General features: G+C 36.7%; 1 protein-coding gene across 6 annotated transcripts in view; it reads right to left on the bottom strand.

Moving 5' to 3' along the window:
• LOC127633856 (myocardin-like) overlaps nucleotides 1–18,867 on the bottom strand; it is a 42,157-nt gene that overhangs the window by 4,864 nt on the left and 18,426 nt on the right. For 3 of the 6 annotated variants that reach the window (XM_052113204.1, XM_052113205.1, XM_052113206.1), the window contains 10 exons: nucleotides 14,405–14,460; nucleotides 14,114–14,189; nucleotides 12,659–12,823; nucleotides 8,416–8,591; nucleotides 6,696–6,797; nucleotides 6,109–6,395; nucleotides 5,006–5,162; nucleotides 2,815–3,825; nucleotides 1,397–1,543; nucleotides 678–800 (listed from right to left, as the gene is read on the bottom strand). In XM_052113204.1, coding sequence (XP_051969164.1) covers nucleotides 678–800; nucleotides 1,397–1,543; nucleotides 2,815–3,825; nucleotides 5,006–5,162; nucleotides 6,109–6,395; nucleotides 6,696–6,797; nucleotides 8,416–8,591; nucleotides 12,659–12,823; nucleotides 14,114–14,189; nucleotides 14,405–14,460 — 2,300 coding nt within the window. The remainder of the gene's footprint in view (nucleotides 1–677; nucleotides 801–1,396; nucleotides 1,544–2,814; nucleotides 3,826–5,005; nucleotides 5,163–6,108; nucleotides 6,396–6,695; nucleotides 6,798–8,415; nucleotides 8,592–12,658; nucleotides 12,824–14,113; nucleotides 14,190–14,404; nucleotides 14,461–18,867) is intronic. The other 3 variants (XM_052113207.1, XM_052113208.1, XM_052113209.1) reach the window with 2 other exon arrangements.

Raw genomic sequence — 18,867 nt, 5'->3', positions numbered from 1 at the left:
GCGGGGCTTTTGGCCTGATGGTAGGAATGCAGAGCGATTTTTGTCTCACGGCTTGAGGTCTGAGGCTATTGGCCCCAGCTGACTAGTTTATGGCCCTGGCTCGCACTGGTCCGATAGTGGAAAAGCGGATCTTGTGCGAGGAACATTGTAAAAAGAAGTGTTTATGAACTGATTATCTGCTGTTTTACTTGTACTCATTTCACCAGAAAAGTGTATACGAGTCACGTAAAAATTTAGACCAGTTTGTCTATTTCCATTTCTATTTTGTAAAAATGTTTCCTTGGAAATTATGGTTTTGTTCTCTTGAACATGAGATGGAAACGCTGCTTTTTTTGCATTAATTTGCAACTCCTACATTTGTCATTTAATCCTCATGAAGGCATTGATAAGCTTGTTCAGGTGTGTTTGATTAGGGTTGGATTTAAACTCTGATGGCTCTCCAGGAGTGGATTCGAATAGCCCCACAATACACCATCTGTGACTTTCTGCACCATTAACACTGCCACTCTTTAGCAAGAATTTTAGTAAAGCTCTTTTCTAAAAAGACAGCCAGAAATCTCTTTTTACACAAGAGTGTGCAGTGTGAGAGCAGAGGAGTGTGCTCTACAGGGAAAGAGGAGAGGAGCGAGCCAGAAATTAGAGCAGGGATTTTGGGGCTACTTTTGGGGCTGCTTTACCTGTTTTACAGCATCCTCATAGCATGGGGGCTGTTTAGTGTTGGATGCAGAAGAATCTGAACTACAGAAGGCAGTGGTGGGAGACTTTGGGTCAACGTGCCTGGGAGAGTGCAATATTGCCTCCTATATAAGGAGACAGGGTGAAATGTTACACCTCTGAAGAGGGACTAGAGAAGGTGCTAGAGGGTCTCTTTGAAGTGTGGCAGACTCCGTTTGTATGTTTGGACCATGTGTAAGGGGGCACCAAAGGTTTCCTGCTGTGTCTCTTTGTGGTTGTTAAGAAATCTATCATATCTTTCTTGAAGATGGTGTAAACTCTGGCCGAATGACAATAAATACCAGCAAGATTAAACACCACCTTGTGTGAGAGCTTCCATATGTTTGGGCATGTGATGATCACATGACCATGCTCATGTTCATTGAGTAGCTCTTGTGACTTCACATGATTAAACAGCTCAATGAATCTTGGCAATTCCAAGTTATGTTGATGAAGACACATGACTGCTATTTTAAAATATTTGTGGAAAAATATTTTTTACAAAAAGCCATACTTTAAAAAATTTGAGCAAAAGTATGATCTTGTGCAATGCAATTGAGACTTACTGTTGCAGGAGATGCAGAAAAAAAGACTATGTCATGATTTCTCATGTGGGTTTTGTGCATGAATTAAGTTTGTCCCATAGGATTAATTAGTTATACTTAATTAGTTTTTCACATACTTTTTGCTGCATGTTAGCTCTCTTGGCCTTGGATGACCCTCTGGGGTTTAAGTTGCTCTCTGCTGGGCTTGGGCATACAGGCTGCATGCTTCTTTGGTCAGATGAATATGAGCAGCTCACCGTTTGTCCGATATTTTTCTGTTGTAACTGTGAAATAAATATTTCACCAATTAGTTGCTTAGCCTAAGAAATTACATTTAACTATTACACAAACAAATAGTATCAGAAAATACCATTTAATTATCTAGATTTTTTTTACATGTAAAATGTACAATGTAAATTCCATGGAATTCTTTGAAATACTTAAAAGTATCATGTAAAATTAACATTGTATTCTTTGATGAAAATTGAAGTAGTATGTATGTATTTTGGTATTCTTTGAAGCACCTTGGAGTACAAAGTAAATACCATAGTATTCTTTTAAATAACTTGGAGTACCATAAAAATGCCATGGTATTGTTTAAAGTACCTTGAAGTACCATGTAAATACTTTGATAATATAGAATTACTTTGACTATTATGCACTTCAAATACAATTGTTTTCTTTTTCTTTTTTTCTCGATTTTCTCTCCTTTTTCTCCCCAATTTGGAATGCCCAATTCCCAATGCACTCTAAGTTCTCGTGGTGGGATAGTGACTCGTCTCAATCCGGGTGTTGGAGGACAAACCTCAGTTGCCTCCGTGTCTGAGACCATCAATCGACACATTTTATCACATGGCTTGTTGAGCGCGTTACCACGGAGACATAGCACATGTGGAGGCTTCACGCCATTCTCCGTAACATCCAAGTTCAACTCACCATGCACCCCACAGAGAGCAAACCACATTATAGCGACCACAAGGAGGCTACCCCATGTGACTATTACCTCCCTAGTAACCAGGCCAATTTGGTTGCTTCGGAGACCTGGCTGGAGTCACTCAGCATGCCCTGGATTCAAACTCATGACTCCAGGGGTGGTAGTCAGCATCTTTACTCAGCGTCTTTACTACTTTACTTTACCTAGGCCCCCCTCCACCATTGTTTACTTTGAAGAACCATGTAAATTTCATGGTATTTTTGGAAGTACTATGGAGTATCATGTAAATACCATGGTATTATATGGGGATACCTTAAAAATACCATGTTAATTCCTTGGCATTCTTTGAATTACTTGGAGCACCATTGACATACCATGGTATTCTATAAAATAACCTGGAGTACCATTTAAATTCCATTGTAAACACCCTGGTATTTTATGAAGTAGATGGAAATACCATGTAAATAACTTTGTATATAATTATGGCAATCATTCAGAACCATATCAATGTAACATGGCAGTCAATTCATTTTTGTAAGGGTATGAGAATTATGTTGTAGTGTGCAAGTAAATTTCAGAATTTTACTAGAAGTGTTCAGCTCTCTGCATGATGCTATGTACCTGCATGTTGCATGGTCTGGGCCTGTTTTGAGCCAATGGGTGAGAGCAGCCATCTCTGCCCAGAGGAGGGGTCAGCCTGTAGGGATGACTGGGGGAGGAAGGCAAACTGTTGGGCTGCGGGCTGCTGGAAGTTTTGGTGACGGGGGAATCTTGAGGAGAGCACTGGGGGCTCAGAAAGGCCGAGAGACCAGCGGGGCTTCCAGAGGAGGGCACCTCGAGGCAGTGAGGTCCATTGTGTAAGTCACAGTGACCCATGCCCTCCATGCAGCTGTTGATTGGTCCTCCGTTCAGCTGCTTCGATGAAAGAGGGCAGCTTGAAGCCACATGCTCCTGTTTGACAGACACACCATAAAACTGCTGCATCTGGGATGGAGGCTGGAGATGCATTAGATGTTGTGATGGTGGTGCTAGTGGTGGAGTAGGGCATTCTTGCAGGCAATGTGTATGCTTCCTCTTGTGAAGCTGCATCCGCAGTTCCTCCACCTGCCTCTGTTCTTGGTGGAGCTTCCATGTGAGCTCCTCAATCACCTTCTGCTTCTCCACCAACATCTGTTCCTTCTCTGCATCTAGACCCAGAGGCTCTAAACCTGCCTGGGTCTCCCCACATAAGCAACCTGCTCCTAGGGCACTTGATATGCTCTGGCCCTCATCCGTGCTCAGTTGGGCAGGAGAGGGCTGAAGGCCAAACTGTGGAGAAGACATAGTGACATCACTGAAGCTGTCAGGTACAGAGTTGCTAACAGAAAGGTCAGAAGATGCTGGTGAGATGGGTGGGGTGGAGCTGGAGCTGCAGAAAGGGTAGTAGCCGCCACCATGAGACATGGCACTCGAGGAGCACGGGGATTGGTAGGATGACAGAGATCCTGAGGGGGTCACTGGGAAGGTCACAGTGCTGATGTCTCCAGAGCTGGAGCTGGAGTCTTTAAAGGGTTGTAGTCGTTCTATTAGAGCTGTTTTAGTGCCAGACACAGGCAGGCCGCGTATTCTCAGTTGTTGCCTTAGCTCAGATACCTGCCATCACACAAATCAATGAATCCAAACATGAACTCAACACATTTATACTGTCATGCTTTTTTAAAATAATTGTTTTTGTTGTTGTTGCCTGTGAACAGATTCTATATAGGGAGAGCTCTAAAAGTCTGAAACCACATTTAAAATCTGGAATTCAAAATTAATTTGACAAAATTATGAAGAAATATTAAATATTCTGTACTATTTCTAGGTTACTAATGAAATAACCAAATCTTTGCCCATGTTACCTTCTTTTTACAAAGATTTCAATAAAGCAGGCAAAGTGCTCTTTGGAACATTGTCAGATCATTCTGGATAACATTGATCATACTTGTGATGTCTATGCCAACTTAAGTTCATGCTGTCATTAAAGTAAAAAGGACACATACCAGAGACTATTAAGCAGAGACGGGTCAATTCTATTAGAAAATGAGTGGGAGAAATTTGAACACCCCACGGTCAACGAATGTAGAAAGGAAGTCCCACCTTAAGGTTAAAGAGCCAATCAACTTTTAGATACAGACATCGCCTGTCAATCAACTCGAGAATGTGCATGCACATTAGCTATACAAGCTGGAAAAATGTAGTGTTTTAGCATAATCTGAGATAAAGAAGCACAATTTATTATTCCAGTGATGTTCTTTGTTTGTTCTTCGTTTAACCAAGATTTTGATCTTTTCCCATTCAAGTAGATAGGATACACTTGTATGCCACTTGTTTCCAAAGATGGCCACCAAGTGAATTGACTTGCTAAAAAGAACATACCATATAAACATACCAAATACAATTTATTTTTTTTTTTATTTTTCAAAATAACTTTTTACTCAAATTGTAAAATATTTTTTTTTATTAAAATAAAAATGGTATTAAATTATAATAAATGCAAATGGTGTATTTTTAATAGTGGTCTCAGACTTTTGGTTCCCACTTTATTTGTCTGTAATTAACGCCTGCAGCCATTTAGTAAACACTTATATCCAAAATTATTACAGTACATTTGTTACATGGAAAATCCCTTCGGAACAACCAGGGATGCCTTGCTCAAGGGCACAATGGTTACAGCTCATATATCAACTCTTACAGGAATCAAAACCTACAACCATTTGGTTACCAGGCAAGATCTTTAACAACAATGCCACTCCACCTCTGATGTAAGAACATGTAAAAGAGCAGCACCTACCTTCAAGTCATCCAGGTTAGCAGGCAAAGGCCCTGGTCTGACTGGGGTGATGGAGGTGGGATTGCAGTAGGTTGTCTTCACAGGAGATGAGGAGCTACTGTTAATGCCGCTAGTTGGTCCATTTGAACTACATAATAATTGTTGTTCACTTGATTGCCTGTTACACAGAAATAAATAGATATGTTTCAGTTAATTAAATGTAAGTAGTAGACAATGCTTTTTCTGTCATAACATTCCTTTGAAAAATATTCTGAATAAAAAAAAAACAATTGCATGAATTTCCTGTAGTTCCTTAGGGTCAGTGAAAGGTACTTATTCTTATGTGAAACAGTTTATATAATACTTTGTTTGAGCTCCTACGGTGCATTTTGTATTTTGTAATTTTTGTATATGTTGTACATGTCACCAAAATTTGGGACCAGTTAAAACCCTAATTTATGTGATTTAATAATTTCTAGCAAAAATAAAGTTAAATAAATGCAATGTACTGTAGTTTGAAGACAAATGTTGGTTTGTAGTTTTTGATAAACTTATTGATAAACACAAATTAAATAAATATTGATAATCTTTCCAACAATAACAGGGCTGAATGGGTGAGCTTGACAAATCCAGTCAAAACTACAATTTGTGTGAAAACTGTATGGAATAAGATTATTTATTTATCTTCCCAAGACATCTAATTAATTTAAAAGTAGATACTTTTCATGCTATGCAAATTTAGTTCTATAATAATAGTTAATCTAGCATATATTACAGAAATATATAAATATTTATATTACAGTACAGTATCCATACAGTTTTCACACAAATTGTAGTTTTGACTGGATTTGTCAAGCTCACCCATATAACTACAATTTGTGTGAAAACTGTATGGAATAAGATTATTTATTTATCTTCCCAAGACATCTAATTAATTTAAAAGTAGATACTTTTCATGCTATGCAAATTTAGTTCTATAATAATAGTTAATCTAGCATATATTACAGAAATATATAAAAAAAAAGTAATGGGACACCAATTTGTGCTCCATTTCACATTTATGGAAAGTGTCTCCTATCCTTGGTGAGTGGCAACATCTGACAGTGATCATACACAGGACTCACTTATTTGGTGTGTGTTGGTTCAATGTGTGGTAGCTGAAACTCTGGCTCTGAGGACACTGGTGCTGGTGGGGGTGAGAGTGATGCTGGTGTTTCTGCTGGCTGAGGATCTGCAACTGCAGGAAGAGCTGCTGCTGCTGCAGAAGACGAGCATACGCAGAGTTCATGGGTGGAGGAGGAGATTTCTCTGTCTTCTGGTCTGGTGGGATGTACTGGTGGTACTTGAGTTTCTTTACTTTAGGCTTGATATCTTTGGGCTTCTTGTGGCGGTTCTTGTCTGACATTTTGGACTGCATTGTTCAGTTAAAAGAACAGAAAAGAGCAGTGAATACAGATCCTCAATGTTATCTAACATTTTGTGATTGAAGATTAGCTTTATGGTGAGCACTGAAATAGTAAAACCAATGACAGTTGTCAAACCAGTTTTCCAAACACTTCCCCCATCTTCCCTTGATCGACAAACAGTTAGCCCAAACCCAAAACATTAGTTCAGCCTGTGTTGCTAAGTTGGATTGGTTGGGATGCTTAAACATAGCAATGAGCAATCTGTTTTTATGAGTGTAAATGGCAGAGAAGTTGCTTAGTCCTACCTTGACAATTGCAGAGACTGGTATAGGTGGATTTGCCTGGGTGTTTGTCATATGTGCGTTGTCCTCTTGGTTTTGATTAGTGGCTTCTTTGACCTGAGACCCCTTTAGAATAGTCAAATGATCATTAGATCAGACATTTTTTAACTGAAGCTAGGCTTGAAAACAGGGTACTACACAAACTAAGCTGGCACCCATGCAACTTTCTGTATGAGATTTACACATATTCCCAAGTACTTTGCATTTTAAAAGTGCACATTAGGTGATTATTATTAAACATTTGCATAATTTACAGCTCCCACCACTGAACAGCCTCAAGGCTAAAAACAAATATTCCCAACTCATATATGCTTTTACTGCACGTGATCTCAGTAATAGTTCATGATTTCATGCCAGGCCTCTTGACAGCTACAGCGAGTCATTTATTATGCCTGTTGCCAAAGAATGGGCAATCATTCTAATGCCTGAAGCAATGTTGTAAAAGCAATAAGCACAATTCACATTTCACTGTGTAAGAAACACGCTGGCATGCTGAGCTGGGCCCTGAGTCAATGATCTGTCATCCCATGCCTAACGGCTCCTCAAGAGTCTGAGCAGAACACTGCATTTCCCTTTATTTCCATAGGGGGCAACATTTTCTAAGACATAGCAAACTGTGTCAAACAAACCAGTGGTTCAAAACTGGTTTTGATTCATGACCCAGATTTTATCTTGTGGCGACCCAACACAGTACCAAAATGTATATATATTTTTTTGGACTTTGTAAACTAATTTGTCTTTAAAATAAAAAATTTAAGTTTATTAAAATAACTACTGAACTGCATAGGATCAACAATATATCAAATGATGAATGTGTCTATGTAGGCTGAATAGGAAAACTGACTATTTTGTAAATATATAAACAAAAGCAGAAGTGTGATTTACAAAACTAACACAAGGTACAAACCCTAGACCAAATATTTTAATAGTATTACAAAAATTACCTAGTGAAAGGTGAATTTGCTGTTAAATATTGGCTGCCTGGCCTTTGACGTCAACAGCAAAAGGGTTTTGTCCCTTTTTAAAGTCGATATGCCAATTTATTTTGCTATCCTAATTAACTATGCATGATTATAAGGTTAGTTGCATTTTTTTCTTTGCATTTAGCATTGTTTTTTCCTACTTTTCAGTGACCCTATCAAATCAGACCAGTGGCCCAACAGTTGAGAAACACGTTACTAAAACAAGTGCAGACCCAGGTGAAATTTGTAGACTTTTTCTAAATTATCTGTGCTAATTTTGTATTGCACATTAAGAGCAATGCATAATTCTGTATGTATTTAAGCCAAAACACTTAATGAATGAACATCACATTAGTTCTGATTACTGATCTTTGGTTAGCAAGATACTTCATTTACAAACAAGTGAAGTTGTGTATGCTGTTCTCTGAACTGTTTGGGTTAGGAGTTTATTAATGTAATTATTAATCAGATGTTTCAGGAAAAAAATTGGATGCTCTGTCCCTTTCAGGATGTATCTTTTCAAAGCAAATCAGAGAACCCAGTTTTGGTTTCAGAACTGTTGCGCATGCACATGGCTGCTGTTCCAGCTTTGGCCACTGGGGGCCAGTTTGGAAATTCTAAAAGTGATTTTAGCTGACTCCTGTCACTGATGTTTTGTCACTGTAAGATAAGTCTGAATATATAGAACCTTTTTAACTTTATTGGACAGTGCTGTGTTTCACCTGGCTAATGTTGGTCAGTGTGGGGGAGGGCGAACTGCTGGGCTTGTTCTCTGGGAGTGGTTCGGCAGAGCCCTGCGACTCTTCACTGTGGGGCTGCTCGGGAGAAAGACTGTCACTGTTGCTGTCCTCCTCAAAAGCGTAAGAGTCCTCCTTCTTGGCGTACTTCCCATGGTTCACTAGAGAGATAAGACAGGGACAAAAGAGTGTACTAAGATACAGAACTCGAATGCATTAAGATTAGCGTACAGAGAAGGATAAATCCAAGAAGCAAAACAAAGCAGTCCACAGCAAAGATAAGAAATAAATTAATTCACGGAGCCCCACAGCCCGCCAGTTCAGCTAACGTGAAGCAAGACTGATTAACATCTCAACACAAGCAGTGTTTGAAAGATTTACAAGACTCTGAAGTCTATGTCTGTGTAAATATTTGAGTAAAAGTCTCCCAGAGTTTGTGTGTGAAGGAGGAATATAAGAGTGTTGAGCAAATTGCACCTAGTTGAGCACTTGATCAATTGCACCTAGTTGAGCACTTGGCTCAGACGTGCCGTGATGTAGTCGGGGGAGATTGACAGGTGCCGCTTTACTGTAGCAGGAGCCTTGATAATCTACAGGTCAGACTAAGGGGTCATGATAGGCCTAGTGCGAGTCATTGTTGGTGAAGCTAATGAGAAACTCTAGCTTCACAAGCAGTGCTGCCGCTCCCTATAAGAAGACACGCAGTCTCCGTAGGGAACCAACTCCCTAGGGGGGCACCATCTTGCCCTAGAAGGACACCAGAAAGTCCACTGGCTGCCCTTACTTGCACGTTATACGTTATTCAAGGACCCGAAAGCAGTTTCGTAACACAGATGATCACTTCGCGCTCATATCATGCATCCTGCTCTGGGTAGGGCATCAATTTGGCCCTGTTCCCAAGCTACAAGCTCCTCATACCTTTAAAGTAGCTAAACTGCAGTCATGCTACCCTTAATAAAATGTAGTTAGTTATATTGGAAACTACTAATAAATATTGCTAACTTCACTGCGTGTTGTTTAGAGGGAGATATCTGATTATATTTTTTAGAACAGTATTCATCTGGCACAAAAGGAATAAAGATTTAGGTTATGATGAAATGAAACAATTTGTTGGCATCATTAAAATGAACATAAATATCCTACAACCTACATTTATAATAAATACAAATACTAGAAAACAAACTATTTTGTATAACTGAGTCAAACAACAGTAATAAACAGCAGCAATTAACCAGTGTGTTGTAGTAATGGACTACATATAATCTGGATTATGTAATTAGATTAAAAATAAATGACTTTTAAATACATTATATTACTAAATGCATGTAATCAGATTACAGTTAATTTCAATGGATTACATAATTACAAATGGGTGAGGGGGATTTCAGGGACTGACAAATTGCTGTATGATTTAATGTTTACTAATGTTAAGTGAAAGGAGTGCATATTGGTACATAATACACTTTAGATTTTCATCAAAACATGCAATTAATAATCCAAAATAATCTGATAAAATTACCCCTAAGGATAATCTAAAATATTAAATTCTTGATTACCATTTTAGTTGTATCATTTGTAATCAGTACCAGTTTATGTCATAAGTAATCTTCCCAACACTGCTATAAAGTAAATATTTCGCTTAAAAAAGAAGATGCTACAATGTGATGCTACACAGCTACTTATTGAAAAAAGTAGAATGCTAAACGATTGTGAAAATAGATGAGCTGCAGTCACGTTACTGCAACATGTAGTTAAAATCACATTTCACATGGTTGCTAACTACTCAAACACTGGTTTGAGTGCACACTTGGAAGGGGCAATTATTTGTGTGTGTTTGTGAGACTGATTGCATATCTAAGCATGTGACCTGCCAGGAGTGCAGAGACTGGATTTAATCATGTCAAGCACACTTTGCACGAGTGTGATGGGTACACACTGTCCGCTGCCTTCGTCACACACTGAGAAATGTGTGAGTGTTATTTCTCTCAGTTGTTGATGTTGGACTGGCCTGTGCATTTTGAAACCTGACTACTGCCTGTCCACTTGTACCATCTTAGATCATCTAAAACAATTGTGTTTGGAAAGAAAATACACTAGATTGCTGCTACTTCATCGACACAATGCAATGTTTTCATTTAAATTTTTTCTTTTCAGTCACTTTTTTATTTAAAGGCAGGGGATTTATAGGTTGTTAGAAGGGGAACAGGATCAAGAAATGCTGCAAGCAAGATTCAAACTCGCACAACCTGCATGAGCACTATGGCTCAATGTGTCAGAGCATGTGTGCTAATTTGACATAAAAATGTACTCAAAGTTTCTTTGAACAACAGAGAAGATTTCTAAGGACTTAATTGTTCATCATATCCACATACACTACATTCAAAAGTTTAGACTCATCATGAAATTTGAATTAATTAGATTTTTCTTCACCATGGTTGCAGTAGAGACATTCATAGTGTTAAAAATGACTATTTATTTGAAATACTGTATTCTTCCAAATTTGTTCATAACAAAAAAAAAAAAAAAAAAAAGAAATTGAAAATGAAAAGTCACCTTAATAGCTTTAAAAACGGACTTTGAAAATGACTAAAGTCTAAATCTTCACATATTTATGCATTTCAATTGCATGACAAAATTGCATCAAACTTAATTGAGTAATCTTTACCAAAATATACATATGATGACTCCAGCATAATGTGACATATTTAAATAAATGTAAATACTTAAAATTTATGTTAAATTTATAATAATGTGGATTATTTAAAATTTCTTCAGTTTGATGAACATTTGTCATACAATTTAAATGCGTACATCTGTGTAAATTTCAACTTTAGGCATTTTCAGTCAGTGAAAGGTCAAGAATGTATTCTCTAGTATAACATATCCACATTAGAATGATTCCTTGTTTGGTATATTGGAATAATAACTGCTGAAAATAGGCTTTCACAGGTACAGCTCTTTTGTCTATGAAGTGACATTTGTAGGGACAGTTTTAGGGGCAGAAGATCGCTGGCGAGCGCCCCTGTCTTCTCAAACACCTTGGTAGGTGGTTTGGTGGATCCACATAAATCATAACGAGTCAAAACAGAGAAATGAGGGGGACATTCATTTGATCTCCAGCGTAAAGGGTGGATCTAAATACAGCTGCTGTTTGTCACAATAAAACATGTTCCTCTTCCAACAGCGGTAATATAAACTATCACCCCCAGCCTCATGCCTGGCTAATGCAATACATTTACAGACAGCTCCAGGGGGGGAAACACAAAATGTTTACATTGAGCAGGTCCAAAAACATTGGCTTTGGGGGGATCTAAGGAGACAACATACTGTGGTCAGACTACATAGTAAACACATTGGAAGTTAATGCCTGTGAGCAAGGGCGAATAGCCTCCTAAATCAAACAGTGTTTGTTGAGGCAAAGGTTTGGAGGAATTTAAGGAATCTCGCTAAACATCATTAGCTTGGAATTCTGGGCATTGTTGGGACAGTCATGCATGGAAGATGCAAAATCAATTAAAATGTTGACTCATTTAGGATTTTTAACATTATTATTTTAACACTAAAAGGTTTGGTTTTCAGTCAAATTATTAAATTTAGACTTAAAATATCAACTTACTGTTTAATCTTGCAATATACGATATATGCAATATATGCAATGCATAGCAGTGCCATCAATCCCAAACGGTGATTGAACAGACTTTAAAAGGTGTCAACATTGATACTGATATACTCCTTTGTAAATGGGTAGTTGAATGTTAGTAGGATTTGTGTGTGTGTGTGTGTGTGTGTCCAGAAAACACTCATAATTTAGTATTTCATGATTATTTTCAAGCTTCTTTCTGACCCTTAGAAGTAATTTATTTTTTGTTTTTATGTTTTGCTGTTGTGCTTTTAAGAAACACTCCCTTTGCATGTGAAATTAAAAACAGCGTTTTCTCTTCTCACATACAAGCTACAGTTTTACTGTTGATTCCAATATATTTTTTTTAAAGATCTTTCAATGGCAAAGGAAAAAAAAAACTGCATCACATTGTGACAGATTCATAAAACAATCCATGCTGAAATGTACCAATCAAAAATGATTATTTTGGCAGTTTTACTTCCATAAATGGGGGCTGGGGAGGAAGTTTGGAGTATTGAAACATACAAAATGTTTTCATTTTGCGAAATTTTTTTGATCTCTATTGGTTGTTAGTGAAAACCATGGAATAAATCACACACACATTACCTTTCATAGCCACTTCTTTAACTGTTGAATCAGCAGGAATGATATTCTTCTCCACCAGCTCCAGTGGGCCTGGTCTGAGAGCGATTTTCTCATTCAGGTTGTCGGCAAGCCTGGCACGCTTAAGTTTTGTCTGTGAGTCTTGTGCGGGGCCTTCACTGGCCGTGTCTGTACAGTAAACAGAGTGCTGGTAAGCTCTGTTAATCCAGTATAGCAGGCCTTCGTTCAAACACATACATGATGCAGGACTAGGGACTCTATATATGCTGAGAACAGTCAGATTCACTTAAGGCTTATTTCCTGTGACATCATAGGTTTATATACATAGATGTTATAATGTTATTTATTTTTTTTTATCCCCTTTTCTATGTATGGCAAAAAAAAAAAAAAAAAAAAATTGTATGCATTTTAAAATATAGAAAAATATAGAAAAATGTCCTATATAAGGAAAGTATTTTGGTATTATATATTTGTAATACATTTACATAAATGTCTTGAATAAATGTTAGATATTTTATTTGGCAAATATAGATAATTTGTTTTTAAATCAAAATATATAAATATTCTCCAAAACATATATATATTTTAAAAATAAATTTCAACAAGAATTTATAGTATTTTCATACTGTTTTCTTGGTACATTGTCACTACATTTACACATGACTGTACACATATTCATTTGGCAGATACTAAAGCAACTTCCAGTGCATTTAAGCTATACATTTTATGTGTGTTCCGTAATCAAACCTTGGTTTTAACCATTTCCTTACCATGGAAGTACATTTAGTAATATATTTTCAGATTTTAAGTTTGAAACAAAATATTTACATTTATGCATTTGACAGACGCTTTTTATCCAAAGCGACTTACACTTATTACAGGGACAATCCCCCCGGAACAACCTGGAGTTAAGGGCCTTTATCAAGGGCCCAACAGTGGCTTCTTGGTGGTGCTGGGGCTTGAACCCCTGACCTTCTGGTCAGTAACCCTGAGCCTCAACCACTGAGCCACCACTGCCCCACAAATCACCACTGCCCCAAAATCAATTTCAATTTAGAAAAAAAAAAAATAAATAAATAAAAATGAACTGTTATTTACAACAAAAGTATGTAATATAGCTATATTTTCTGTTTCAAATATATTTTGGATAGATGAAATATATTTTTCCCCATATGAGTGTTTTTATTTTTTTAATCTGCCAACCACACACTTTAAAAATAAAAATACTTTAGCCTATTTTTAAGATTTACATATTTCAATTTCATAACGAAATTCCATTTAATTCACCTGTGCAATTTGTTTTACATATATTCAATTAATAAAAATATTAATATTTCGTTTTATTTATTGTTATAAATTACTCCATTAAATGTAATAGCATTTTGTAATCTAATTGAAATGCGTAAATCTCAGAATTTTTTTTGTTCTGAGTGCAATAACAAGCACCAAAGGTCTTACCTTGTAGAATTTGCAAGTTGATAAGCTCAGATTTCTCAGGCCTACTTCTGATTTTGTGTTTTAAGTAAGCTCCAGTCTGCAAAATATTGACACAACTAATTAAATATCGCATTTTACACACTTACAAAATACCAAGACAATGAAACCCTGTTGTAATTTCATATTGGACTGTTTATAATCATTAAATGTAATTATTTATCTGTTGTATGCCATATGTCTTAGAGACATGCCGCATACCACGTGACTTTGTTTTTAAGGATTCTTTGAGATAATGTTGCTTATAGTTCTAACCTTGGATAGCTCAAGACTTTTCCTCTGTTCATGGAATGCAGCCGGACTCTTCAAGGCTGGAAAAACAAATGGGATACACTTTTATCTGTAAAGGTGTCTGTGAACACGCTGTCAATGAATCCTACATAAATAATTACTGTCAGTACCTGATCTGGCTGAGTGTATCTCTCATAAAGCTGAATTATAGTTCTGAACCAAATGCTAACCTGACTGCTGCAAAGAAATATTGACCAATGGAAATTATTTGTTTTTGTTTATATATTTTTTGTTCACCAAACTATTGTTGGGTCATGTGAGAGGCTATGTTGCACTATAATAATTTCAGCAATATATAAGCCTGACATTGATATTCAACACATATTTATTGTTTACAAAATATTTAATGGTTCTGGTCATGTTTTCTGTAATGTGGATCTCAGGAAAGCAGGAGTTATAGGACCTAAAAGAGCACAACAGTGACCAGCCACTTTTCTTCAGGGGCTGTAATTTTTCCTATACATTTAAAAATAAATACAAGACTGCCAGCTTAAATTCTTGTAAAAGGTAATGAACTACTCATCCTATAAAGTGTTATTGCACCATAAGTAAAAAAATATAACTAATGCCTTATATAATTATAGATTATAAGTTTATTGCAAAATATTCAGATATATACAAATATATCTTGCTGCAATTTCTGTTTCATGGAAAAAGTAAATTCCCTGAATGGTGAACCTCTCTTTAGGATTATTGATAGTGTAGTTCTTCACTGGACATTTGGCCAGGAGTAGCTATGTTCCCAACCATGTTGTTCCATCCCACATGTTCAAAAGAACAAAACTGTCACTTCCAGAAATATTGTGGCCACTGTGAGTCTTTATTAATATAATACTCGCAGTTTAGAACACACAGACAAAACCCTGTAAATAATGTAACTCTCTCATGTCTGGAACTGACAGCACGTCACACCGTTCTTGGAGTGCCATGTGTGTGTGTTCCTCCTTCCTTATGGCTTTACTGTGTGGATCTATAATATATTTTTCCAAAGTGTCAATAAACCTGCTCTTCGGCACAGTTCAAGTTGTGTTACACTTATTTGCTTTGTAAAATCTATGCATGCTTTGGATTTTCAGGACACTGTTATTTCAGGATGACCAGAGCAACATTTCAGATGTGATGATTGGTCAGCTGGTTTGTAAAGTTTTTGAAGGACTTATTCATTCACATTACTTTTTTTAATCCACATATTTTTTTTAGCAGGTCTGTCTTAAAAGTGTTATATGTTATCATAAAATTTCTCTATGGAGAAATGAATGGGATTTTGCTTCTGAAACCCCACTATTGCACTCACTTGCATCCTTTTCTTCAAAGTACAAGATACAAGAATCCAAAACACATGGAACAGGGAAAATACTGTAAGAAATAAACTTAGACTTACTATTATAGCCACTGCTCATTACACACATGGGTAATTGACAAACAAGAAACACGTGGATACAATTAGGAAGGGATCAGGAACACAGACAACACAAGAACATGGAAACAATTTCAAATCTTTAAAAAAAGCTAGCTATAACAAAGTAGCTATACCATTTATACAGAGAGAGATCTATGTTCACATGGTTAAGCAAACTGCCACAATCCATCACACTCGAAAATGATCATCTGTTGTGTCAGACGTATTTGTTAGTGTAATATCTACAGATCTACATTTGAAAGCTAAAATGATGACAGATGTGTTATGATCCACTTTTATCTCTAGAACTATCTCTAAAGGTGGACTCAGGTGTATCATTTTTGCATCACTAGCATCAGACAAATTGCAAAAGTAGGCCTAATGCCTAGAATTGCAAAAATTATCACCGTTTTCAAACCGATTCCAAAAACAGACAGTCCCGTCCCAAAGTCATGCCATTTGTCGAATCAGTGTTGCTGTGTCCGGCTGGATTGTTGCTCAAAGAAAGAATGTTTTGATACAGCCCCAGAGTCACAGTGCACAACACCTTTAAGTGAAATGACAAATGGCTTATTTATAATTGACTCAAGATGTAATTAAAGAAAGAATTTTAACAGAGATTTTACACATCTTTCAACAGACCATTGTTAGTGAGGCTTAACTAGTCCAGACAAATGGATCCTGCGAATCTGCGATTAAATAGAGATGCAACATTACATTCTTCCACAGTCCTTCTGACACAGGCCACACTCTCTCTGTAAGTGCTTACAGTCAGTGAATTTCAAGGGGGATGGTGGCATGCACTCGTTCCTCTAAAGTATGGGAATTCTTTAATTTAAAAGGAAACAATTCCGTGATATGTCATCTTTGCAAAATGGAGATGGCCTTCCATTCTAGCACCACGGCAATGCACCAGCATCTGAAGAGGCGCCACCCGGGAGCAGCTGCAGATGACAGAGCACCGTAAGATTTTTTCAACTCCCCACTTTGCACTCGATGTTGGAGTAGGCTATAATACGTTGTAGACACCTAAAGTTTTAAGCTATAGCTATTAATAATGCGCTTATAGCTATGAATGTCGTGAAAAATACATAGAGGACACTGACAACGCGCTGACAGACAGGACCAAGCAGGTAACATTTAATAAAGTCTCAACTTTCAAATTTGGTCATTCAAAGAAAATTAAACCATAAATAGGCCTACTATTTTGTGGCTCTTTAATGTGTCGTGACAGATTGCCTCAGTTAAAGCTGCTCGTGAACCGATCATCTTTTCCTTGGTTAATTTATAGCATCAAATAGGCTAAACATGAATGTAGCCTACATCAGAAGGACTGTTGTTTTAACCGCTGAAAGATGTCAGTACAGTAGCCTACAATCCATTATTCAAATTCAAATCCACCGACGTTAATCTTCTCTCTCCTGACTTCTTTGTCAGACAGAAATGGCGTATTATGATTGATTGATCAGATCGCCAGTCAATCAAACTCCCGGCAAATGTTTTTTTTTTTTTACATTTTATACACCCCCGCCCCCGATGAAACCGGTATTACCGGTGTTGTCACAAGTAGATTAATCGAATCGAAATCGAATCGGACTGAAAAAAATGAATCGTTAGATTAATCGATGCATAGAAAAAATAAATCGCTAGATTAATCGTTAAAAAAATAATTGTTTATCCCAGCCCTACCTAAACAAAATGTTTGTATTCATAAAAATTGTATCTGATGTTTTTTTTTAACTTCACACTGTCTTAAGGGTCTCAAATTGTCCGCTATGTTTTACGGTTTTTATTGTTAACATAATAAACAAATACACCACTTGACTTTGATTTGGTGGACAAAAGCATTTAAAAAAATGAGTCATATTTTAAAACAATTGTTTCATTGCTTTTTTTTTTTTTTTTTTTTAAATAACATTAAAGATTAGTCATGCATTTATTTATTATTTTAAGATTTATTTATTTTTTTTGACTGTTTCTGGAAATACGTATTTTTTTTTTTTTTTTACTTTAAGCCCCTGAAAAAATATCAATATGACTTAAAATAAAAAAATACAAATAAAAATGTATCATCATTGAACATTCAAGTAACTGTTTTGCATTTTTATCTATTTTAGTTTAATATGTCGGAGTGTAGCGACGATGGGTTGATTTTTCCAACCTATGAAATCATAAAATCAAGGCAGAGGGTTTTTGCACTAGTTGAAAAGAGCAGCAAAAAGCCTTTTTTTAAGCACTGAGTTCAAAGAATTTTAGATGCTATTTGCACCCCGGTGGGGGAGCATTTCCAACTTTAAACAGGCCACTATTTAATGAAGCAAATTACCCTGCTACACCAGGATGCTCCATGACCAGCCCTGTTCTTCAGTGGGAGTAAAGTCAAAACTCATTGGTTTGTGTGTCACACTCAGGTATGTTGCCAAATGCCAGAAAATGTGTCTGACGGGTTTGTGACATTCATTGAACATTGCTGATTGAACTGTACTGTTTATTATCTGAGCACTACATTTGAACTGTGACTATTTAAATATTGAATTTTAAGTTTGTTAACTGAGTATGGAATTTGTGTCATACTGAAGAGCAAGGACTGTGCAACAAAAGGTTGAAACAAAGTGAAACTTTATTGATTTTTGGAACATTTACAAGTGGACTGGATGTTTTGGGTTTATTGCTGAATTTTTGCTAATTACTATTATTGCTTTACTTTTCTTCATTTTGTTTATTGAAGTTTTTCAAGAAATAAATCAGAGGTTATAAGCAAAGTAACATTTCAAATCTAACTTGTTGTCTTGTAAGCTGGGGAGAGATGAGGGGGTAAGCTAAGTACACACACTTAGACACCACACTCTGTGAAGCTATCGAGTCCAAACTGAAACCTAGAGCCTCCTTTTCACCAGTTTGCTCAAAAGAAAGAGAACACAATTACACAAGGCAGACAAAAACATACTTATTGCTTAAGTACAATATTGAATTGTGCTTGAAGGTGGGGACCTAGCTCCTGTTACAAGTTTAGCCATCCAAGATATTT

The sequence above is a fragment of the Xyrauchen texanus genome, chromosome 40, assembly GCF_025860055.1.
Source record: "Xyrauchen texanus isolate HMW12.3.18 chromosome 40, RBS_HiC_50CHRs, whole genome shotgun sequence".
Classification (NCBI taxonomy): Eukaryota; Metazoa; Chordata; class Actinopteri; order Cypriniformes; family Catostomidae; genus Xyrauchen; species Xyrauchen texanus.
This window is presented reverse-complemented; position numbering and strand designations above follow the sequence as displayed.